Source organism: Heptranchias perlo, unplaced genomic scaffold, assembly GCF_035084215.1.
Source record: "Heptranchias perlo isolate sHepPer1 unplaced genomic scaffold, sHepPer1.hap1 HAP1_SCAFFOLD_467, whole genome shotgun sequence".
In the NCBI taxonomy this organism is placed as follows: domain Eukaryota; kingdom Metazoa; phylum Chordata; class Chondrichthyes; order Hexanchiformes; family Hexanchidae; genus Heptranchias; species Heptranchias perlo.
In genome coordinates this window covers 156,251-181,446 of record NW_027139481.1, presented here as the reverse complement: position 1 = coordinate 181,446, position 25,196 = coordinate 156,251, and the positions used below count along the sequence as shown (strand labels likewise).

The window sequence follows — 25,196 nt, the reverse complement described above, 5'->3', positions numbered from 1 at the left end:
CTCCCTATCTCTTTTTTCCTATCCCTTCCCATCTGTGTTTATAGAGGAAGTGAGAGACCTTGGAGTTCATGTGCACAGGTCCCTGAAGGTGGCAGTACAGGTAGATAAGGTTGTGAAGAAGGCATACGGAATGCTCTCCGTTATTAGCCGAGGTATAGAATACAAAAGCAGGGATGTAATGATGGAACTGTATAAAACGCTGGTAAGGCCACAGCTGGAGTATTGTGCGCAGTTCTGGTCACCACATTACAGGAAGGACGTAATTGCTGTGGAGAGAGTGCAGAGAAGATTTACAAGAATGTTGCCAGGGCTTGAAAATTGTAGCTACGAGGTGAGATTGGATAGGCTGGGGTTGTTTTCCTTGGAGCAGAGGAGGCTGAGGGGAGACTTGATTGAGGTGTACAAAATTATGAGGGGCCCAGATAGAGTGGACAGGAAGTACCTGTTTCCCCTAGCGGAGAGTTCATGAACTAGAGGACATGGATTTAAGCTGATTGGTGGAAGGATTAGAGGGGACATGAGGAAAAACTTTTTTACCCAGAGGGTGGTGGGTGTATGGAATTCGCTGCCCGAATTGTTGGTAGAGGCAGGGACCCTCAACTCTTTTAAAAAGTACCTGGACCTGCACCTAAAGTGCTGTAAGCTGCAGGGCTACGGACCGGGTGCTGAAAGGTGGGATTAGAATGGACACCTGGTTGTTTTTCAAGCCGAATGGGCCGATGATGGGCCGAATGGCCCCCTTCTATGCTGTATCTTTTCTATGGTTCTATAAAAATAGTGCACAGAGCAATACTGTACAAGAACCCATGGGTATGTACATAAACTGCATCCTTTACTGTATCTAACCCGTGCTGTACCTGTCCTGGGAGTGTTTGATGGGACAGTGTAGAGGGAGCTTTACTCTGTATCTAACCCGTGCTGTACCTGCCCTGGGAGTGTTTGATGGGACAGTGTAGAGGGAGCTTTACTCTGTATCTAACCCTGTACCTGCCCTGGGAGTGTTTGATGGGACAGTGTAGAGGGAGCTTTACTCTGTATCTAACCCGTGCTGTACCTGCCCTGGGAGCGTTTGATGGGACAGTGTCGGGGGAGCTTTGAATGAACACAGGTTTAACTGGAATCTGGTTTTATTGAGACCCCCAGTTGACAGCCTGGAGATCAGGACACCACCTCAGGGATATGAATGGATTTGTGAAGGAAATTACGCCTGGTGCCAGAGCAGAAAGATTTGTGTGGGAGACCTCTGAGTGAAGCCCCAAACTGCAGGATGGGGCCTGTTTCTAATATACATGATCGAATGAAGCTGTTAATTGTCAGATTTTGGGTAGTGTGGTGGGGAATGCACAAGTTCAGTGTCTGTCAGATTCTGGGAGGGGTCCTGGGATGCACAGCTGCTTAACAGTTGACAGATTTTGGGAGGTGCGATTCTCTAACATCTGTTTAAACTTTGCAGGCTGTCTTTGATGTAAGTAAGAACAAAGGATTGACTTTGATTGAAGTATTAGAAGGATTGACTGTTGAAGAGATCCAAAAATGTACCGGCTGTGACTTCAGTGTGAGTATCAACTGGGGCTCAGTTGTGCTTGGCCCGCTTTCAGTTTTTGTTCTGTGACTGGGTGTTGAAACAATTATATTTAACTGTACATTGACTGGGACCTCTAACTCCCTGTCTCCGAGATATCTGTACACTGGTGTCTCTCAGTCCCTCTCTCTCTCAGGGAGATATCTGTACACTGTTGTCTCTCAGTCGCTCTCTCTCAGGGAGATATCTGTACACTGACTGGTGTCTCTCAGTCCCTCTCTCTCAGGGAGATATCTGTACACTGACTGGTGTCTCTCAGTCCCTCTCTCTCAGGGAGATATCTGTACACTGACTGGTGTCTCTCAGTCCCTCTCTCTCAGGGAGATATCTGTACACTGACTGGTGTCTCTCAGTCCCTCTCTCTCAGGGAGATATCTGTACACTGACTGGTGTCTCTCCATCCCCTCGCTCTCGGGGAGATATCTGTACACTGACTGGTGTCTCTCAATCTCAAGAATGAGAGGTGATTTTATCGAAACATATAAAATTCTAACAGGACTAGATAGACTAGATGCAGGGAGGATGTTCCCGATGGCTGGGGAGTCCAGAACCAGGGGTCACAGTCTCAGGATACGGGGTATGCCAATTTAGAAGCGAGATGAGGAGAAATTTCTTCTCTGAGGGTGGTGAACCTATGGAATTCTCTACCACAGAAGGCTGTGGAGGCCAAGTCATTAGATATATTCAAGGAGATAGATATATTTCTTAATGCTAAAGGGATTAAGGGATATGGGGATAAAGCAGGAACAGGGTACTGAGTTAGACGATCAGCCATGATCATTTTGAATGGCGGAGCAGGCCCGAATGGCCGAATGGCCTACTCTTGCTCCTATTTTCTATGTTTCCATGTTTCCCCTTAAATGCATCGATGATATTTGCCTCAAGTACTCCCTGTGGTAGCGAGTTCCACATTCTCGCCACTCTCTGGGTAAAGAAGTTTCTCCTGAATTCTCTATTGGATTTATTAATGACTCTTTCATATTTATGGCCCCTGGTTCTGGTCTACCCCACAAGTGGAGACATCTTCTCTACATCTACCCTCTCAAACCCTTTCATAATCTGAAAGACCTCGATCAGGTCACCCCTCAGCCTTCTCTTTTCTAGAGAAAAGAGCCCCAGCCTCTCCTGATAAGTATATCCTCTCAGTTCTGGTAACATCCTTGGAAGTCTTTTTTGCACCTTCTCCAATGCCTCTATATCCTCTTTATAATATGGATACCAGACCTGTGCACAGTACTCCAAGTGTGGTCTAACCAAGGTTCTATACAAGTTTACCATAACTTCTCTGCTTTTCAATTCTATCCCTCTAGAAATGAACCCCAGTGCTTGGTTTGCTTTTTTTATGGTCTTATTAACCTGTGTCACTACTTTTAGTGATTTGTGTATTTATACCCCCAGACCCCTCTGCTCCTCTATCCCATTTAGACTCTTGTTATCCAAGCAGTATGTGGCCTCCTTAATCTTCCTGCCAAAATGCACCACCTCACACTTATCTATATTGAAATTCATTTGCCAATTACACGCCCATTCTGCAAGTTTTTTTTTTATTCGTTCATGGGATGTGGGCGTCGCTGGCAAGGCCGGCATTTATTGCCCATCCCTAATTGCCCTTGAGAAGGTGGTGGTGAGCCGCCTTCTTGAACCGCTGCAGTCCGTGTGGTGACGGTTCTCCCACAGTGCTGTTAGGAAGGGAGTTCCAGGATTTTGACCCAGCGACGATGAAGGAACGGCGATATATTTCCAAGTCGGGATGGTGTGTGACTTGGAGGGGAACGTGCAGGTGGTGTTGTTCCCATGTGCTTGCTGCTCTTGTCCTTCTAGGTGGTAGAGGTCGTGGGTTTGGGAGGTGCTGTCGGAGAAGCCTTGGCGAGTTGCTGCAGTGCATCCTGTGGATGGTACACACTGCAGCCACTGTGCGCCAGTGGTGAAGGGAGTGAATGTTTAGGGTGGTGGATGGGGTGCCAATCAAGCGGGCTGCTTTGTCCTGGATGGTGTCAAGTTTCTTGAGTGTTGTTGGAGCTGCATTCATCCAGGCAAGTGGAGAGTATTCCATCACACTCCTGACTTGTGCCTTGTAGATGGTGGAAAGGCTTTGGGGAGTCAGGAGGTGAGTCACTCGCCGCAGAATACCCAGCCTCTGACCTGCTCTTGTAGCCACAGTATTTATATGGCTGGTCCAGTTAAGTTTCTGGTCAATGGTGACCCCCAGGATGTTGATGGTGGGGGATTTGGCGATGGTAATGCAGTTGAATGTGGTTAGACTCTCTCTTGTTGGAGATGGTCATTGCCTGGTACTTTTCTGGCTCGAATGTTACTTGCCACTTATGAGCCCAAGCCTGGATGTTGTCCAGGTCTTGCTGCATGCGGGCTCGGACTGCTTCATTATCTGAGGGGTTGCGAGCAACTGAACACTGTGCAATCATCAGCGAACATCCCCATTTCTGACCTTATGATGGAGGGAAGGTCATTGATGAAGCAGCTGAAGATGGTTGGGCCTAGGACACTGCCCTGAGGAACTCCTGCAGCAATGCCCTGGGGCTGAGATGATTGGCCTTCAACAACCACTACCATCTTCCTTTGTGCTAGGTATGACTCCAGCCACTGGAGTTTTCCCCTGATTCCCATTGACTTCAATTTTACTAGGGCTCCTTGGTGCCACACTCGGTCAAATGCTGCCTTGATGTCAAGGGCAGTCACTCTCACCTCACCTCTGGAATTCAGCTCTTTTGTCCATGTTTGGACCAAGGCTGTAATGAGGTCTGGAGCCGAGTGGTCCTGGCGGAACCCAAACTGAGCATCGGTGAGCAGGTTATTGGTGAGTAAGTGCCGCTTGATAGCACTGTCAACGACACCTTCCATCACTTTGCTGATGATCGAGAGTAGACTGATGGGGCGGTAATTGGCCGGATTGGATTTGTCCTGCTTTTTGTGGACATACCTGGGCAATTTTCCACATTGTTGGGTAGATGCCAGTGTTGTGGCTGTACTGGAACAGCTTGGCTAGAGGCGCAGCTAGTTCTGGAGCACAAGCCTTCAGCACTACAGCTGGGATGTTGTCGGGGCCCATAGCCTTTGCTGTATCCAGTGCACTCAGCCGTTTCTTGATATCACGTGGAGTGAATCAAATTGGCTGAAGACTGGCTTCTGTGATGGTGGGGATATCGGGAGGAGGCTGAGATGGATTATCCACTCGGCACTTCTGGCTGAAGATGGTTGCAAACGCTTCAGCCTTGTCTTTTGCACTCACGTGCTGGACTCTTGTATTTTGACCCATTCTTCCTTTGTGTTAACTACATCCCGCAATCTGTTGTCGTCTGCAAATTTTGAAATTGTACTTCTGATTCCCGAGTCCAAATTGTTTACGTAAATTGTGAACAACAGTGGTCTCAGCACCGATCCTTGTGGAACATCACTTCCCACCTTTTACCAGCCTGACTAACTACCTGTAACCCCTACTATCTGAGGCAGGTGAGGAAGTGGGGGAGGGTTTGAGGGAGGAAAGGTGGGGGGTGTTTGAGGGAGGAAAGGTGGGGGGTGTTTGAGGGAGGAAAAGTGGGGGAGGGTTTGAGGGAGGAAAAGTGGGGGAGGGTTTGAGGGAGGAAAAGTGGGGGAGGGTTTGAGGGAGGAAAAGTGGGGGAGGGTTTGAGGGAGGAAAAGTGGGGGAGGGTTTGAGGGAGGAAAAGTGGGGGAGGGTTTGAGGGAGGAAAAGTGGGGGAGGGTTTGAGGGAGGAAAAGTGGGGGAGGGTTTGAGGGAGGAAAAGTGGGGGAGGGTTTGAGGGAGGAAAAGTGGGGGAGGGTTTGAGGGAGGAAAAGTGGGGGAGGGTTTGAGGGAGGAAAAGTGGGGTGAGGGTTTGAGGGAGGAAAAGTGGGGGAGGGTTTGAGGGAGGAAAAGTGGAGGGTTTGGGGGAGGAAGTGGAGGGTTTGAGGGAGGAAAAGTGTGGGGGTTTGAGGGAGGAAGTGGAGGGTCTGAGGGAGGAAGTGGAGGGGGGTTTGAGGGAGGAAGTGGGGGGGTTTGAGGGAGGAAGTGGGGGGGGTTTGAGGGAGGAAGTGGAGGGTTTGAGGGAGGAAGTGGGGGGGGTTTGAGGGAGGAAGTGGGGGGGGTTTGAGGGAGGAAGTGGAGGGGGTTTGAGGGAGGAAGTGGGGGGGTTTGAGGGAGGAAGTGGGGGGGGTTTGAGGGAGGAAGTGGAGGGTTTGAGGGAGGAAGTGGGGGGGTTTGAGGGAGGAAGTGGGGGGGGTTTGAGGGAGGAAGTGGGGGGGTTTGAGGGAGGAAGTGGGGGGGGTTTGAGGGAGGAAGTGGAGGGTTTGAGGGAGGAAGTGGAGGGTTTGAGGGAGGAAGTGGGGGTTTGAGGGAGGAAGTGGGGGGGGTTTGAGGGAGGAAGTGGGGGTTTGAGGGAGGAAGTGGGGGGGGTTTGAGGGAGGAAGTGGGGGGGTTTGAGGGAGGAAGTGGGGGGGGTTTGAGGGAGGAAGTGGAGGGTTTGAGGGAGGAAGTGGAGGGTTTGAGGGAGGAAGTGGGGGTTTGAGGGAGGAAGTGGGGGGGGTTTGAGGGAGGAAGTGGGGGGGGTTTGAGGGAGGAAGTGGAGGGTTTGAGGGAGGAAGTGGAGGGGGTTTGAGGGAGGAAGTGGGGGGGTTTGAGGGAGGAAGTGGGGGGGGTTTGAGGGAGGAAGTGGGGGGGTTTGAGGGAGGAAGTGGAGGGTTTGAGGGAGGAAGTGGGGGGGTTTGAGGGAGGAAGTGGAGGGGGGTCTGAGGGAGGAAGTGGAGGGGGTTTGAGGGAGGAAGTGGGGGGGTTTGAGGGAGGAAGTGGAGGGGGGTCTGAGGGAGGAAGTGGAGGGGGTTTGAGGGAGGAAGTGGGGGGGTTTGAGGGAGGAAGTGGGGGGGGTTTGAGGGAGGAAGTGGAGGGTTTGAGGGAGGAAGTGGGGGTTTGAGGGAGGAAGTGGGGGGGGTTTGAGGGAGGAAGTGGGGGGGGTTTGAGGGAGGAAGTGGGGGGGTTTGAGGGAGGAAGTGGGGGGGTTTGAGGGAGGAAGTGGAGGGTTTGAGGGAGGAAGTGGAGGGTTTGAGGGAGGAAGTGGAGGGGGGGGAAGAGGCAGGCGGGGGAGTGGGGAATGAGGTGTGGGAAGGAATGGGTTTGTTCGGCCCTGCGGCTTTTTTCCTGTTTGTTTATTTCACAATCTGTCGAAAGCCTGTAACCTTTCCGTGGTTCTACAATCCTTGCGATTCACATCAAGCTAATGGAAATTAATTTCTCTTGGGCAGGTGTCTCCAAACCTACGACCAATGCTGCAGGTCTGAAAGAAATGGAGAGCACGACCTCCCCAGGCTTTCCAAATCATTGCAATGTGGCCAGGATCACAAAGGGAAATAATCCAACGACACAGCGGTTGATGGTTTAGATTTTAACAAATGTTAACAAATAGTTTTTGAAATGATTGTTTTTCTATCACAGGCCGGGTAAATTCACCGACTCCGCACTCCCTGCAGGGAGCCACATTCGAGGGGCGCTGAAGGGCCATTTGTCCTCTGGGCCATTGGATGTGCGGAGTCAGTGAATTTTACCCTGCAGAGAGTGGTAAGGGTTTGAGACGGGGCCCCTTGCCTCTCCCTCAACATATCCCACCAAGTCCTCATCAGGCCTTGAAAGGCCGCTGTGACACATCTTTCCAGTAGAAATTACAATAAGGAAACGGGCTATTTGGTCCCACCACTCTGTGTTGATGACCTCCCACCTGAGCAGTGGTCCTAATTCCATGTACTCACTCTTCACTATCCTTTTATTCTTCTCTCTGCGGTGAAGTTATGCCCCATGATCCACTCCACGGGCCCTGCGTCGCCAGCGGCAACGCCAAGCCTGACTTGCTGGACGTGAGGCGGCTGACAGCCAGGTAAGACTCTGGATTTGACCGGGTCTTCCCAGCCCCTAGCCCTGGCAGGTTTAGTTTGGTGCGGCTGCTGACTGGGCGAGACCCTCACACGGTGACTTGGCAGCGCTGAAGCAACATAAAGAAACAGCAGCGGGGGATCAGGCCCCTGGGCAGAGGAGGGATCGTATATCCCAGTACAGACAGCAATCTCGGCCGAGGCTCCCCAGTGAAAACGCTGAGTCATTAAACCGACCTCTTCTGGTAATCGGAGCAGAAAATTCTAGAAACTCTCGGCAGCTCCGTCAGTGGCAGAGAGGCAGAGAGAGAGAGAGGCAGAGAGAGAGAGAGAGAGAGGCAGAGAGAGAGAGAGAGAGAGAGAGCTGCTTAGTGTATTGGCTGCGGATTGAATTCTTCAGGATCTGACTCTGGTTCTGTACCTAAATCACTAGCCCAGGGTGTCCGATCTGATCTCTGGGCCACACGTAGCCCCTGAGCCCCAGCAATCATGCCCTTGAAGCTCAGTCCGATTTTTCCACTTCAATTTCTTTTGCCCTGTTTTGAATTTTGTGTGTCTGGAGTTCTGGAAAGGGTTATTCTTGGCCCTGTTCCCTCACTGTCGGATAAATCTTATAGCAGGTCCCCAGGAATTGATCGTCTCAGGAGCTGCAGGTTTCGGCCGATTAACGGGACCTGGGATTTGAACTCGATGGCCTGGTGTCTCCGCTCACCCTCTTGACGTGTTTCTCCCTGTAATGGCTGGAGAATGGAAAGTTGGTGAGTGCAGAGACGGAGATCCCTGGCTCACCCGAGACTCCCTGCTTTCTCCGAGGCAGCCCACAAATACAGAAAACATGGCCATCCCTACACAACAACAACTTGCATTTATATAGCCCCTTTAACGTAGTAAAACATCCCAAGGTGCTTCACACGAACGATTATCAAACTAAAAATGACACCAAGTCACGTAAGGAGATATTAGGACAGGTGACCAGAAGCATAAGTCGCCTGGGACATTGCTGGAGCCAGCGGCAATGTATGTCTGGAATTTTACAACTTTCATTTCCAGTTTCTCACTGCCCTTGTTTGTGTTCTGTGAACATCTTGGTGTTGGTGGCAGTAGGAGCTGACTATCATATCCCGACCCTGGCACCTCACCGCACTGAATATTCAAGACGTCCAGTGGTGCCTGCTTGAGGTTAGAGGATATTTTAACTTATTTTGTGTGTGTGTGTGTGTGTGTGTGTGTGTGTGGTTTTACACTGACGTCATCCCTGAAATTGAATTAAACAAAACAATGTCAGATATTACTATCGGGCATACAAGGGGTACCTTCCGAATGATCCCAGCAGTGGCTGCAGTAACTTCACTGACAGGCACTCCATGGAAGGTCTTCATCATTGGGACCACTCATACTGAAGGGCAATCGCACATCAGGAACCAGCTCGAATCGGGCTGTGCCTCTTCCTCGGGTGATGGGGCAGATTAGGCGACCTGCATCCAGGTCCCTGTCAGCTCAACTGCGAGGGGTACACGAGAGCCAGATTGTTGTCTATCCCTGTCTGTCTATCCAGTAATCTTTTTTTTTCTTTCTCCTCCAAATAAAAGTGTGTTTAAAGTGAATTTGTTTTGATTCATTATTTGAGCTTTGCTGAAGCTGTATAGAATTACTCGGGGTGATATATACGTCCCGCCCGTTAACCCGATCCCCCCTGTATAGAATTACTCGGGGTGATATATACGTCCCGCCCGTTAACCCGATCCCCCCTGTATAGAATTACTCGGGGTGATATATACGTCCCGCCCGTTAACCCGATCCCCCCTGTACAGAATTACTCGGGGTGATATATACGTCCCGCCCGTTAACCCGATCCCCCCTGTATAGAATTACTCGGGGTGATATATACGTCCCGCCCGTTAACCCGATCCCCCCCTGTGTAGAATTACTCGGGGTGATATATACGTCCCGCCCGTTAACCCGATCCCCCCTGTATAGAATTACTCGGGGTGATATATACGTCCCGCCCGTTAACCCGATCCCCCCTGTATAGAATTACTCGGGGTGATATATACGGACCGCCCGTTAACCCGATCCCCCCTGTATAGAATTACTCGGGGTGATATATACGTCCCGCCCGTTAACCCGATCCCCCCTGTATAGAATTACTCGGGGTGATATATACGTCCCGCCCGTTAACCCGATCCCCCCTGTATAGAATTACTCGGGGTGATATATACGTCCCGCCCGTTAACCCGATCCCCCCTGTATAGAATTACTCGGGGTGATATATACGGACCGCCCGTTAACCCGATCCCCCCCTGTATAGAATTACTCGGGGTGATATATACGTCCCGCCCGTTAACCCGATCCCCCCTGTATAGAATTACTCGGGGTGATATATACGTCCCGCCCGTTAACCCGATCCCCCCCTGTATAGAATTACTCGGGGTGATATATACGTCCCGCCCGTTAACCCGATCCCCCCTGTATAGAATTACTCGGGGTGATATATACGTCCCGCCCGTTAACCCGATCCCCCCTGTATAGAATTACTCGGGGTGATATATACGTCCCGCCCGTTAACCCGATCCCCCTCCTGTATAGAATTACTCGGGGTGATATATACGTCCCGCCCGTTAACCCGATCCCCCTGTATAGAATTACTCGGGGTGATATATACGTCCCGCCCGTTAACCCGATCCCCCCGTATAGAATTACTCGGGGTGATATATACGGACCGCCCGTTAACCCGATCCCCCCCTGTATAGAATTACTCGGGGTGATATATACGGACCGCCCGTTAACCCGATCCCCCCCTGTATAGAATTACTCGGGGTGATATATACGGACCGCCCGTTAACCCGATCCCCCCGTATAGAATTACTCGGGGTGATATATACGTCCCGCCCGTTAACCCGATCCCCCCCTGTATAGAATTACTTGGGGTGATATATACGTCCCGCCCGTTAACCCGATCCCCCCCTGTGTAGAATTACTCGGGGTGATATATACGTCCCGCCCGTTAACCCGATCCCCCCCTGTGTAGAATTACTCGGGGTGATATATACGTCCCGCCCGTTAACCCGATCCCCCTCTGTATCGAATTACTCGGGGTGATATATACGGACCGCCCGTTAACCCGATCCCCCCTGTATAGAATTACTCGGGGTGATATATACGGACCGCCCGTTAACCCGATCCCCCCCTGTATAGAATTACTCGGGGTGATATATACGGACCGCCCGTTAACCCGATCCCCCCCTGTATAGAATTACTCGGGGTGATATATACGGACCGCCCGTTAACCCGATCCCCCCCTGTGTAGAATTACTCGGGGTGATATATACGTCCCGCCCGTTAACCCGATCCCCCCCTGTGTAGAATTACTCGGGGTGATATATACGTCCCGCCCGTTAACCCGATCCCCCCCTGTATAGAATTACTCGGGGTGATATATACGGACCGCCCGTTAACCCGATCCCCCCCTGTATAGAATTACTCGGGGTGATATATACGTCCCGCCCGTTAACCCGATCCCCCCCTGTATAGAATTACTCGGGGTGATATATACGGACCGCCCGTTAACCCGATCCCCCCCTGTGTAGAATTACTCGGGGTGATATATACGTCCCGCCCGTTAACCCGATCCCCCTCTGTGTAGAATTACTCGGGGTGATATATACGTCCCGCCCGTTAACCCGATCCCCCCTGTATAGAATTACTCGGGGTGATATATACGTCCCGCCCGTTAACCCGATCCCCCCTGTATAGAATTACTCGGGGTGATATATACGGACCGCCCGTTAACCCGATCCCCCCCTGTGTAGAATTACTCGGGGTGATATATACGTCCCGCCCGTTAACCCGATCCCCCCTGTATAGAATTACTCGGGGTGATATATACGGACCGCCCGTTAACCCGATCCCCCCCTGTATAGAATTACTCGGGGTGATATATACGTCCCGCCCGTTAACCCGATCCCCCCCTGTGTAGAATTACTCGGGGTGATATATACGTCCCGCCCGTTAACCCGATCCCCCCCTGTGTAGAATTACTCGGGGTGATATATACGTCCCGCCCGTTAACCCGATCCCCCCCTGTATAGAATTACTCGGGGTGATATATACGGACCGCCCGTTAACCCGATCCCCCCTGTATAGAATTACTCGGGGTGATATATACGTCCCGCCCGTTAACCCGATCCCCCCGTATAGAATTACTCGGGGTGATATATACGTCCCGCCCGTTAACCCGATCCCCCCTGTATAGAATTACTCGGGGTGATATATACGTCCCGCCCGTTAACCCGATCCCCCCTGTATAGAATTACTCGGGGTGATATATACGTCCCGCCCGTTAACCCGATCCCCCTCTGTATAGAATTACTCGGGGTGATATATACGTCCCGCCCGTTAACCCGATCCCCCTGTATAGAATTACTCGGGGTGATATATACGTCCCGCCCGTTAACCCGATCCCCCTGTATAGAATTACTCGGGGTGATATATACGTCCCGCCCGTTAACCCGATCCCCCCCTGTATAGAATTACTCGGGGTGATATATACGGACCGCCCGTTAACCCGATCCCCCCTGTATAGAATTACTCGGGGTGATATATACGTCCCGCCCGTTAACCCGATCCCCCCGTATAGAATTACTCGGGGTGATATATACGTCCCGCCCGTTAACCCGATCCCCCCGTATAGAATTACTCGGGGTGATATATACGTCCCGCCCGTTAACCCGATCCCCCCGTATAGAATTACTCGGGGTGATATATACGTCCCGCCCGTTAACCCGATCCCCCCGTATAGAATTACTCGGGGTGATATATACGGACCGCCCGTTAACCCGATCCCCCCCTGTATAGAATTACTCGGGGTGATATATACGTCCCGCCCGTTAACCCGATCCCCCCTGTATAGAATTACTCGGGGTGATATATACGTCCCGCCCGTTAACCCGATCCCCCCTGTATAGAATTACTCGGGGTGATATATACGGACCGCCCGTTAACCCGATCCCCCCTGTATAGAATTACTCGGGGTGATATATACGGACCGCCCGTTAACCCGATCCCCCCTGTATAGAATTACTCGGGGTGATATATACGGACCGCCCGTTAACCCGATCCCCCCCTGTATAGAATTACTCGGGGTGATATATACGTCCCGCCCGTTAACCCGATCCCCCCGTATAGAATTACTCGGGGTGATATATACGTCCCGCCCGTTAACCCGATCCCCCCCTGTATAGAATTACTCGGGGTGATATATACGTCCCGCCCGTTAACCCGATCCCCCCCTGTATAGAATTACTCGGGGTGATATATACGTCCCGCCCGTTAACCCGATCCCCCCCTGTATAGAATTACTCGGGGTGATATATACGGACCGCCCGTTAACCCGATTTCCACTAAGCTTTGCTTTAAAAAAGTAGCGAGCGGAACTCCGTGCTTCAGGCGTTTGGACATTTAACACCACTTCCGATTTTTACCTGAGGATCTGTCAGTGTTTGAACATTAGGATTGGAGTTGGAAGATGTCCAACCAGCTGCTATTCATGTTCTGTGGCTCTGGTTGCGAATGAAACATTTAAACTGTTTTAAAATGTTTCTTGTATAAATGTTTTTCCAGAGTGGTCTGCTGGAGTCACATGATTTACTGCTCCTCTATCTTCCACCATGGAATTGGATAAAATCCTTTTTTGAATATTCTGTGTTCAATCAATTTATCAAGTTAAAAATACGAACATAGTGGAAGCCCATTCTTCTGGGGGGTTTTTTCATTTATGGGATGTGGGCGTCGCTGGCGAGGCCGGCATTTATTGCCCATCCCTAATTGCCCTCGAGAAGGTGGTGGTGAGCCGCCTTCTTGAACCGCTGCAGTCCGTGTGGTGAAGGTTCTCCCACAGTGCAGTTAGGAAGGGAGTTCCAGGATTTTGACCCAGCGACGATGAAGGAACGGCGATATATTTCCAAGTCGGGATGGTGTGTGACTTGGAGGGGAACGTGCAGGTGGTGTTGTTCCCATGTGCCTGCTGCTCTTGTCCTTCTAGGTGGCAGAGTCGTGGGTTTGGGAGGTGCTGTCGAAGAAGCCTTGGCGAGTTGATGCAGTGCATCCTGTGGATGGTACACACTGCAGCCACTGTGCGCTGGTGGTGAAGGGAGTGAATGTTTAGGGTGGTGGATGGGGTGCCAATCAAGCGGGCTGCTTTGTCCTGGATGGTACCGAGCTTCTTGAGTGTTGTTGGAGCTGCACTCATCCAAGCAAGTGGAGAGTATTCCATCACACTCCTGACCTGTGCCTTGTAGATGGTGGAAAGGCTTTGGGGAGTCAGGAGGTGAGTCACTCGGCGCAGAATAACCAGCCTCTGACCTGCTCTTGTAGCCACAGTATTTATATGGCTGGTCCAGTTAAGTTTCTGATCAATGGTGACCCCCAGGATGTTGATGGTGGGGGATTCAGCGATGGTAATGCCGTTGAATGTCAAGGGGAGGTGGTTAGACTCTCTCTTGTTGGAGATGGTCTTTACCTAAGAAAGGATATTGAGGGAGTGCAACGAAGGTTCACCAGACTGATTCCTGGGATGGCAGGACTGTCGTATGAGGAGAGATTGGGTCGACTCGGTTTGTATTCACTCGAGTTTCGAAGAATGAGAGGGGATCTCATTGAAACATATAAAATTCTGACGGGGCTAGACAGACTGGATGCAGGGAGGATGTTTCCCCTGGCTGGGGGGTCTAGAACGAGGGGTCACAGTCTCAGGATACGGGGTAGGACATTTAGGACTGAGAGGAGGAGAAATTTCTTCACTCAGAGAGTGGAGAACCTGTGGAATTCTCTGCCACTGGAGGCTGTGGAGGTCAAGTCACTGTCTGAAAGGGCGGTGGAAGCAGATTCAATAATAACTTTCAAAAGGAAATTGGAGAAATACTTGAAGGGAGAAATTTACAGGACTATGGGGAAAGAGCAGGGGAGTGGGACTAATTGGATAGATCTTTCAAAGAGCCGGCACAAGCACAATGGGCTGAATGGCCTCCTCCTGTGCTGTAATTACTGTGATACCATGAATTAGATTATGGCTGATCTGTATCTTAACTCCATCTACCCACCTTGGTTCCATAACCCTTAATACCCTTGTCTAACAAAAATCGATCAATCTCAGTTTTGAAATTTTCAATTGACCCCCAGCCTCAACAGATTTTTGGGGGGAGAGAGTTCCAGATTTCCACTCCCCTTTGTGTGATGAAGTGCTTCCTGACATCACTGCTGAACGGCCGAGCTCTAGTTTTAAGGTTATGCCCCCTTGTTCTGGACTTCCCCCACTACAGGAAATAGTTTCTCTCTATCAAATCATTTAATCATCTTAAACACCTCAATTAGATCACCCCTTAATCTTTTACATACAAGGGAATACAAGCGCAGTTTTTGTAACCTGTCCTCATAATTTAACCCTTTTAGCCCCGGTATCATTCTGGTGAATCTGCGCTGCACCCCCTCCAAGGCCAATATATCCTTCCTGAGGGGCGGTGCCCAGAACTGAACCCAGTCTCCACATGAGGTCTAACCAGAGCTCTGGACACTGTAACATCACTTCCTCCCTTTGTATCCCAGCCCCCCTGAGATTAAGGCCAACATTCCATCAGCCTTTTTAATTATTTTTTTCTGTACGTGGGGATTCTGTGAATCTCTCTGCTCCTCCACAGTTCCGAGCTTCTCACCATTTAGAAAATATTTATCTTTCTTGGATCCAAAGTGGATGACCTCACATTTCCCCACATTGAACTCCATCTGCCCCGGTTTTTTTTTAATTCGTTCACGGGATGTGGGCGTCGCTGGCGAGGCCAGCATTTATTGCCCATCCCTAATTGCCCCTTGAGAAGGTGGTGGTGAGCCGCCTTCTTGAACCGCTGCAGTCCGTGTGGTGACGGTTCTCCCACAGTGCTGTTAGGAAGGGAGTTCCAGGATTTTGACCCAGCGACGATGAAGGAACGGCGATATATTTCCAAGTCGGGATGGTGTGTGACTTGGAGGGGAAGGTGCAGGTGGTGTTGTTCCCATGTGCCTGCTGCTCTTGTCCTTCTAGGTGGTAGAGGTCGCGGGTTTGGGAGGTGCTGTCGAAGAAGCCTTGGCGAGTTGCTGCAGTGCATCCTGTGGATGGTACACACTGCAGCTACAGTGCGCCGGTGGTGAAGGGAGTGAATGTTTAGGGTGATGGATGGGGTGCCAATCAAACCTGCCCTGCCACCGTCAACGATTTGTGCACATATACCCCCAGATCTCTCTGTTCCTGTGCCCCTTTTAGAGTTGTGCCCTCTAGTTTATATTGCCTCCCCTCGTTCTTCGTATCGAAATGTATCATTTTTCTGCATTAAATTTCATCTGCCACGTGTCCGCCCATTCCACCAGCCTGTCTATATCTTCTTGAAGTGTATCACTATCCTCCTCACCGTTTACTACCCTTCTAAGTTTTGTGTCATCTGCAGATTTTGAAATTATACCCTCTACACCTAAGTCCAAGTCATTAATAAATATCAAGAAAAGCAGTGGTCCCAGCACCGACCCCTGGGGTACACCACTGTACACCTCCCCCAGTCCGATAAACAACCATTCACCATTACTCTCTGTTTCCTGTTACTTGGCCAATTTTGTATCCATGTTGCAACTGCCTCCTTTATTCCATGGGCTTCAATCTTGAGGAGAATATTGCAGTGCTGGAGAGAGAGAAGATGTCCTGTTGGGGTCAAGGACAGAATCTATTTGGTTCGAGTTAAGAAACAATAGAGCTGCCATTACACTACTGGGTGTATTCTATAGGCCACCAACTAGTGGGAAGGATATAGAGGAGGGAAATTACAGAGAGAAGCCAGCACGGATTTGTTAAAGGCAAATCGTGTTTAACCAACTTGATAGAGTTTTTTGATGAGGTAACAGAGAGTGTAGATTTGCAGGGAAATTACAGAGAGGTGCAAAGTTAAAAAGTTAAAAACTGTGGATGTCCAAAGGGACTTAGGGATTCAGGTACATAGATCACTGAAGTGTCATGAACAGGTGCAGAAAATAATCAAGAAGGCAAAAGGAAAGTTGGCCTTTATATCTAGAGGACTGGAGTACAAGGGGGCAGAAGTTATGCTGCAGTTATACAAAACCCTGGTTAGACCGCACCTGGAGTACTGTGAGCAGTTCTGGGCACCGCACCTTCGGAAGGACATATTGGCCTTGGAGGGAGTGCAGCGTAGGTTTACTAGAATGATACCCGGACTTCAAGGATTAAGTTACGAGGAGAGATTACACAAATTGGGGTTGTATTCTCTCGAGTTTCTAAGGTTAAAGGGTGATCTGATCGAAGTTTATAAGATATTAAGGGGAACGGATAGGGTGGATAGAGAGAAACTATTTCCGCTGGTTGGGGATTCTAGGAGTAGGGGGCACAGTCTAAAAATTAGAGCCAGACCTTTCAGGAGTGAGATTAGAAAACATTTCTACACACAAAGGGTGGTAGAAGTTTGGAACTCTCTTCCGCAAATGGCAATTGATACTAGCTCAATTGCTAAATTTAAATCTGAGATAGATAGCTTTTTGGCAACCAAAGGTATTAAGGGATATGGGCCAAAGGCAGGTATATGGAGTTAGATCACAGATCAGCCATGATCTTATCAAATGGCGGAGCAGGCACGAGGGGCTGAATGGCCTACTCCTGTTCCTATGTTCCTATGTTCCTATAAAAGCTATAGAGTAGTGATAACTGGGGACTTCAACTATCCTAATATAGACTGGGAGAGTAATAATGTAAAGGGCAGAGAGGGGGAAGAATTTCTGAAACGTGTTCAGGAGAACATTCTTGATCAGTACATTTCCGGCCCAACGAGGAAGGAGGCATTGCTGGATCTGGTTCTAGGGAATGAGTTGGGTCAAGTGGAGCAAGTGTCAGTGGGAGAACATTTAGGGAACACTGATCATAGTATAAAGTTTAGATTAGCTATGGAAAAGGACAACGAGCAATCTAGAGTAAAAATACTTAATTGGAGGAGGGCCAATTTCAGTGGGTTGAGAACAGATCTGGCCCGGGTAAATTGGAATCAAAGATTAGCAGGTAAAACTGTAATTGAACAATGGGTGGACTTTAAGGAGGAGATGGTTCGGGTACAGTCCAGGTCCATTCCCACAAGGGAGAAAGGTAGGGCAATTAAAGCCAGAGCTCCATGGATGACAAAAGAGATAGTGAGTAAGATGAAGCAGAAAAAAGGGACGTATGACAGATGTCAGGTTGATAATACAAGTGAGAACCAGGCTGAATATAGAAAATTCAAGATGGGAAGTGAAAAAGGAAATAAGAGGGGCAAAGAGAGAGTATGAGAATAGACTGGCGGCCAACATAGAAGGGAATCCAAAAGACTTCTACAGGCATGTAAACAGTAAACGGGTAGTAAGAGGAGGGGTGGGTCCAATTAGGGACCATAAAGGAGATCCACTCATGGAGGCAGAGGGATGGCCGAGGTACTAAATGAGTACTTTGCATCTGTCTTTACCAAGGAAGAAGATGCTGCCAGAGTCACAGTCAGTGAAGATATAGTTGAGATACAGGATGGGCTAAAAATTGATAAAGAAAGGTACTAGAAAGGCTAGCTGTACTTAAAGTAGATAAGTCACCCGGTCCGGATGGGATGCATCCTAGGTTGCTGAGGGAAGTAAGGGTGGAAATTGCGGAGGTACTGGCCATAATCTTCCAAACATCCGTAGATACAGGGGTGGTGCCAGAGGACTGGAGAATTGCAAATGTTACACCCTTGTTCAAAAAAGGGTGTAAGGATAAACCCAGCAACTATAGGCCAGTCAGTTTAACGTCAGTGGTGGGGAAACTTTTAGAAACGATAATCCGGGACAGAATTAACAGTCACTTGGACAAGGATGGATTGATTAGGGAAAGCCAGCACGGATTTGTTAAAGGCAAATCGTGTTTAACCAACTTGATAGAGTTTTTTGATGAGGTAACAGAGAGTGTAGATGAGAGCAATGCAGTTGATGTGGTGTATATGGACTTTCAAAAGGTGTTTGATTAAAGTGTCAAATAACAGGCTTGTCATCAAAATTGAAGCCCATGGAATAAAAGGGGCAGTAGCAACATGGATACAGAATTGGCTAAGTGACAGGAAACAGGGAGTAGTGGTGAATGGTTGTTTTTCGGACTGGAGGGAGGTGTACAGTGGTGTTCCCCAGGGGTCAGTGCTGGGACCACTGCTTTTCTTGATATATATTATTGACTTGGACTTGGGTGTACAGGGCACAATTTCAAAATTTGCAGATGACACAAAACTTGGAAGGGTAGTAAACAGCGAGGAGGATAGTGATAGACTTCAAGAGGATATAGACAGGCTGGTGGAACGTGCGGACACGTGGCAGATGAAATTTAACGCAGAGACGTGTGAGATGATACATTTCGGTAGGAAGAATGAGGAGAGGCAATATAAACTAAACGGTACAATTCTAAAAGGGGTACAGAAACAGAGGGATCTGGGGGTATATTTGCACAAATCGTTGAAGGTGGCAGGGCAGGTTGAGAAAGTGGTTAAAAAAGCATATGGGATCCTGGGCTTTATAAATAGAGGCATAGAGTACAAAAGTATGGACGTCATGGTGAACCTTCATAAAACACTGGTTCGGCCACAACTGGAGTATTGTGTCCAGTTCTGGGCACTGCACTTCAGGAAAGATGTGAAGGCCTTAGAGAGGGTGCAGAAGAGATTTACTAGAATGATTCCAGGGATGAGGGACTTTAGTTGCGTGGATAGACTGGAGAAGCTGGGGTTGTTCTCCTTGGAACAGAGAAGGTTGAGAGGAGATTTGATAGAGGTGTTCAAAATCTTGAAGGGTCTAGACAGAGTAGATAGAGAGAAACTGTTCCCATTGGTGGAAAGGGCCAAGAACCAGAGGACATAGATTTAAGGTGATTGGCAAAAGAACCAAAGGTGACATGAGGAAAAACTTTTTTACACAGCGAGTGGTTAGGATCTGGAATACACTGCCCGAGGGGGTGGTGGAGGCAGATTCAATCATGGCCTTCAAAAGGGAATTGGATAAATACTTGAAAGGGAAAAAATTTGCAGGGCTACAGGGAAAGGGCGGGATAATGGGATTAACTGGATTGCTCTTGCAGAGAGCTGGCATGGACTCGATGGGCTGAATGGCCTCCTTCTGTGCTGTAACCTTTCTATGATTCTATAATTCTATGATCCATCACTTCGCTTTCATCCCTTTTCCTTGTCTTCAGGCTGAAAGTGCGACCTGATCCGGCCTGGGGATACCAGGAGGTGAGCTGGGTTGGGATAGTGGGGCTGGGCGATGGGGCGGGCGATGGGCTGGGTGACGGGGCGGGCTGGGAGAGCCGGGCGATGGGCTGGGCTGGGAGAGCCGGGCGATGGGCCGGGCTGGGAGAGCCGGGCGATGGGCCGGGCTGGGAGAGCCGGGCGATGGGCTGGGCGATGGGGCGGGCTGGGAGAGTCGGGCGATGGGCCGGGCTGGGAGAGCCGGGCGATGGGCCGGGCTGGGAGAGCTGGGCGATGGGGCGGGCTGGGAGAGTCGGGCGATGGGCTGGGCGATGTATTGGGCGACGGGGCGGGCTGGGAGAGCTGGGCGATGGGCCGGGCTGGGAGAGCTGGGCGATGGGCTGGGCGATGGGGCGGGCTGGGAGAGCTGGGCGATGGGCTGGGTGATGGGGCGGGCTGGGAGAGCTGGGCGATGGGCTGGGCGATGGGGCGGGCTGGGAGAGCTGGGCGATGGGGCGGGCGATGGGCCGGGCTGGGAGAGCTGGGCGATGGGCTGGGCGATGGGGCGGGCTGGGAGAGCTGGGCGATGGGGCGGGCGATGTATTGGGTGACGGGCCGGGCTGGGAGAGCTGGGCGATGAGCCGGGCTGGGAGAGTCGGGCGATGGGCCGGGCTGGAAGGTGACACCAGCACGGGACTAGTTACCTCACCCAGATATCAGTATTAACAGTGCCCGTCCCTGAAATTAAACACCATGTAGGAATTGAAAGAACCCCTCCCTGACTGAACGCACTGCAGGAATTAATATTGCTTCTCTGAAAAGAACAGGCCACCCAAATTAGCAGTGCCCCTCCCTAAATGAACTCTCATTGCAGAATTAGCGAATTAAATCTAAATCTCTGCATAAAATTGCAATTCCCTTCAGTGTTAACCCTTGCACAGATTTTAGTATCATTTGTAAACTTACTGACTATATCCCAACACCACTGTCCAGGTCATTAATAAAGACTGTGAAGTGTAGTGGGCCGAGGATGGCCTTTTCTGGAAGCCGTGTATTCCACCTGTAAAGATTCCTTCTCTTTCCCAGTGATCTTAAAGAGCATCTCAGGACCCTTTCATCTTCATAATAATGCATCTCCCTAAATGAACACTAAAATAAACAGAGCCTCTCCCTAAATGAACACTAAAATAAACAGAGCCTCTCCCTAAATGAACACTAAAATAAACAGAGCATCTCCCTAAATGAAGACATCACAGAATTAACAGCCTCTCCCCAAATTAAAATGTAGAATTAACAGAGCCCCTCCCTAAATGATATTAAAATGTAGAATTAACAGAGCCCCTCCCTAAATGATATTAAAATGTAGAATTAACAGAGCCCCTCCCTAAATGATATTAAAATGTAGAATTAACAGAGCCCCTCCCTAAATGAACTGAAACACAGATTAACAGAGCCCCTCCCTAAATGATATTAAAATGTAGAATTAACAGAGCCCCTCCCTAAATGAACTGAAACACAGATTAACAGAGCCCCTCCCTAAATGATATTAAAATGTAGAATTAACAGAGCCCCTCCCTAAATGGTATATTTTGGAAGGATGAGGAGAGGCAATATAAACTAAATGGTACAATTTTAAAGGGGGTGCAGGAACAGAGAGACCTGGGGGTGAACAAACACAAATCTTTGAAGATGGCAGGACAAGTTGAGAAGGCTGTTAAAAAAAGCATATGGGATCCTGGGCTTTATTAATAGGGGGATATGGAGTTATATTGGATAACCCCCAAATCTGGGCACGGGGGTCACAGTGCGCGGGGGTCACAGTGCGCGATTAACCCGCACCTGGTCGTTGAGATGCAGGCAACACGTAACATTCGTGCTGCCTGGTGATTTACCTGATTTCTGTGAGCAGCCAGTGCGATCTGCACTGTTCAGTGGCTGCTCACCAGCAGGGGGCCCTGATATCGCCAGTGCCGAGAACCTCTTAAAGCCAGCCTGCACCTCTTATTTGCAAAATATAAGATACAGGTCTGCACAGAGTCTGAGCGGAGATCAGACATTGCACACGTAAAACACAGATGCAGATCCCGTCCCTATGTTTACAGACTGTTTGAGTTATTTTAAAACATTGAATAAAGGTTGTGCACTACTAAATCCCACATCCTCCAATCTGCACACCAGACCTCACCAATCTGCTGATCTGAGTTTGTACCAGGCCTGTGAGAGTCCGTGCACCAAGGTTCACTGCTGATGCACACTAGAGACCTTGGTGCAAGAGGTGGACAGAAGGAGGGACGTCTTATATCCTAAGGAGGGTGGGGGGGGGGGTCAAGAGGCCCTCCAGATATATGCTCCCAAGTCAGTGGGAGGCAGCGGGGGACGATGTCAATGCCAGGCGCATAACACCACGAACATGGATGCAGTGCGGGAAGAAGTTTAATGCTTTGACACGAGTGGCCATGGTGAGTGAGGTCAACTGTCAAGTGGCATCTCCTACCAACTGCACCACGAGCCGCATCCACTGCTCCACACACGACACCCCGCATTACCCACCTACCAACAACTCTTTCAATCAGTACTCAACTCTCAGAACCATTGAACCATAGAAAAGATACAGCACAGAAGGGGACCATTCGGCCCATCGTGTCCGCGCCGGCTTGAAGAACAACCAGGTGCCCATTCTAATCCCACCTTCCAGCACCCGGTCCGTAGCCCTGCAGCTTACAGCACTTTAGGTGCAGGTCCAGGTACTTTTTAAAAGAGTTGAGGGTCCCTGCCTCTACCAACAATTCGGGCAGTGAATTCCATACACCCACCACCCTCTGGGTAAAAAAGTTTTTCCTCATGTCCCCTCTAATCCTTCCACCAATCAGCTTAAATCTATGTCCTCTAGTTCTTGAACTCTCCCCTAGGGGAAACAGGTACTTCCTGTCTACTCTATCTGGGCCCCTCATAATTTTGTACACCTCAATCAAGTCTCCCCTCAGCCTCCTCTGTTCCAAGGAAAACAACCCCAGCCTATCCAATCGCTCCTCATAGCTGCAATTTTCAAGCCCTGGCAACATTCTTGTAAATCTTCTCTGCACTCTCTCCACAGCAATTACGTCCTTCCTGTAATGTGGTGACCAGAACTGCGCACAATACTCCAGCTGTGGCCTTACCAGCGTTTTATACACTTCCATCATTACATCCCTGCTTTTGTATTCTATACCTCAGCTAATAACGGAGAGCATTCCGTATGCCTTCTTCACAACCTTATCTACCTGTACTGCCACCTTCAGGGACCTGTGCACATGAACTCCAAGGTCTCTCACTTCCTCTACCCCTCTCAATATATTCCCGTTTACTGCGTATTCCCTTTTACTGTTTGCCCTCCCTAAGTGCATTACCTCACACTTCTCCGGGTTGAACTCCATTTGCCACTTTTCCGCCCACTCCACCAACCCATTGATATCTTCTTGGAGTCTACAGCTATCTTCTTCACTATCAACTACACGGCCAATTTTTGTGTCGTCTGCAAATTTGCCAATCTTGCCCCCTACATCCAAGTCCAAATCATTAATATATAGCACAAACAGCAAGGGACCCAACACTGAGCCCTGTGGCACACCACTGGAAACAGATTTCCATTTGCAAAGACGTCCATCGACTTTTACCCTTTGTTTCCTGTTACTGAGCCAATTTTGGATCCAATTCACCACATTTCCCTGTATCCCATGGGCTTTTACCTTTCTGACCAGTCTGCCATGTGGGACCTTGTCAAATGCCTTACTAAAATCCATGTAGACAACATCCACTGCACTACCCTCATCAATCCTCCTTGTCACTTCCTCAAAGAATTTAATGAGATTTGTAAGGCATGACCTTCCCTGAACAAATCCATGCTGACTATCCCTGATTAAACCATGCCTTTCCAAGTGACAGTTTATCCTATCTCTCAGTATTGATTCTAATAGTTTGCTCATCACCGAGGTAAGACTGACCGGCCTATAATTGTTCGGCCTTTCCCTCGTACCCTTTTTAAACAATGGTACTACGTTTGCTGTCTTCCAGTCCTCCGGTACCTCCCCTGTATCTGGTGAGGATTGGAAAATGATCCTCAGAGCATCCGCTATTTCCTCCCTGGCTTCCTTCAATAGCCTGGGATTCTTCTGATCAGACACTTTGTTGCATCCTCACACCCACAACTCACACCCACAACTCACACCCACAACTCACAGCTTACACACACTGGCAGCAATTCAACCATGACAGGCACATCACCCAAACATCTTGCAGGACACTCACTGACACACGTCCCGCTTTCTTGCAGGAGAAGGTGGTGCATTACAGGAGGCAGCGAGTGGCAGTGGCTCCATGGAGCTTGGACCTGCTGTCCTCTCGCAGGATGACAGCACTCCTGTCCCACACCTGCCACTCTGCCTTGCTATTGGCTGTTAGCTAGCCAGCCCTGTCGAGTATTGAAACTTTATTATAGGGAGATAGGAACAGGATTAGGCCATTTATCCCCGCGAGCCTGTTCCGCCATTCAATGAGATCACGGTTGATCTGTGACCTAACTCCATTTACCCACCTTAGCCCCATATCCCTCAATACCTTAGTTAACAAAAATCTATCAATCTCAGATTTAAAATGAACAATTGAGGTAACATCGACTGCTGTTTGCAGAAGAGAATTCCAAACTTCTCCACCCTTTGTGTGTAGAAGTGTTTCAGGCTATGTCCCCCTAGTATAGGAGACCTCCAAAAACAGGTACAAACCAGAAGCAATAATCCAGCAACTAACCTGTAACTCCTGCATGGTCCCTTTAAATAGCGCTGGTGGGGGGTCCTCCATGCTGTTTATGACCTGGCTGGAGTGTTGAGTTCCAAAATCGTATCTGTCCCTTTAAATCAGTGTTGCGCACTGATCTACCACATATTCTCCCTACTTTACATGCTGCCGGCGTTCGTTATCAGCGCGTGTGAAAACACCTTTACCAAGATGGTGTCTGCCGCAAGTCATGCCAGAAATGTGTGCACGCATTCCGGACGCCATTTTGGGTCCTTAAGAGTCCGTGTGGCGCCTACACAACGGCCGCTACACTGCGCAATTTATAGCCCATAGAGCGCAAAAGCAAGGAAGTTATTCTGAACCTTTATAAACACTGGTTAGGCCTCAGCTGGAGAATTGTGTTCAATTCTGGGCACCGCACTTTAGGAAAGATGTGAAGGCCTTAGAGAGGGTGCAGAGGAGATTTACTGGAATGGTGCCAGGGATGAGGGACTTCAGTTATGTGGAGAGACTGGAGAAGCTGGGATTGTTCTCCTTAGAACAGAGAAGGTTAAGGGGAGATTTGATAGAGGTGTTCAAAATCATGAGGGGTTTTGATAGAGTAAATAAGGAGAAACTGTTTCCAGTGGCAGAAGGGTCGGTAACCAGAGGACACAGATTTAAGGTGATCGGCAAAAGAACCAGAGGCGAGATGAGGAAACATTTTTTTAAGCAAAGAGTTGTGA

General features: G+C 49.5%; 1 protein-coding gene and 1 long non-coding RNA gene across 2 annotated transcripts; one reads left to right on the top strand and one right to left on the bottom strand.

Moving 5' to 3' along the window:
* Nucleotides 1-1,456: 1,456 nt before the first annotated feature.
* Nucleotides 1,457-9,057, top strand: LOC137313317 (uncharacterized). Its single transcript, XR_010961027.1, has 2 exons — nucleotides 1,457-1,555; nucleotides 6,833-9,057. It is a non-coding gene; the product is annotated as an uncharacterized lncRNA (long non-coding RNA).
* Nucleotides 9,058-19,683: 10,626 nt separating this feature from the next.
* LOC137313316 (uncharacterized) lies at nucleotides 19,684-24,735 on the bottom strand. The gene is made up of 2 exons (XM_067979425.1): nucleotides 24,634-24,735; nucleotides 19,684-20,373 (listed from the first exon to the last, which is right to left on the bottom strand). Exons 1-2 carry the CDS (start codon nucleotides 24,733-24,735, stop codon nucleotides 19,684-19,686), a joined length of 792 nt encoding a protein of 263 aa, XP_067835526.1.
* Between the last annotated feature and the right edge of the window lie 461 nt (nucleotides 24,736-25,196).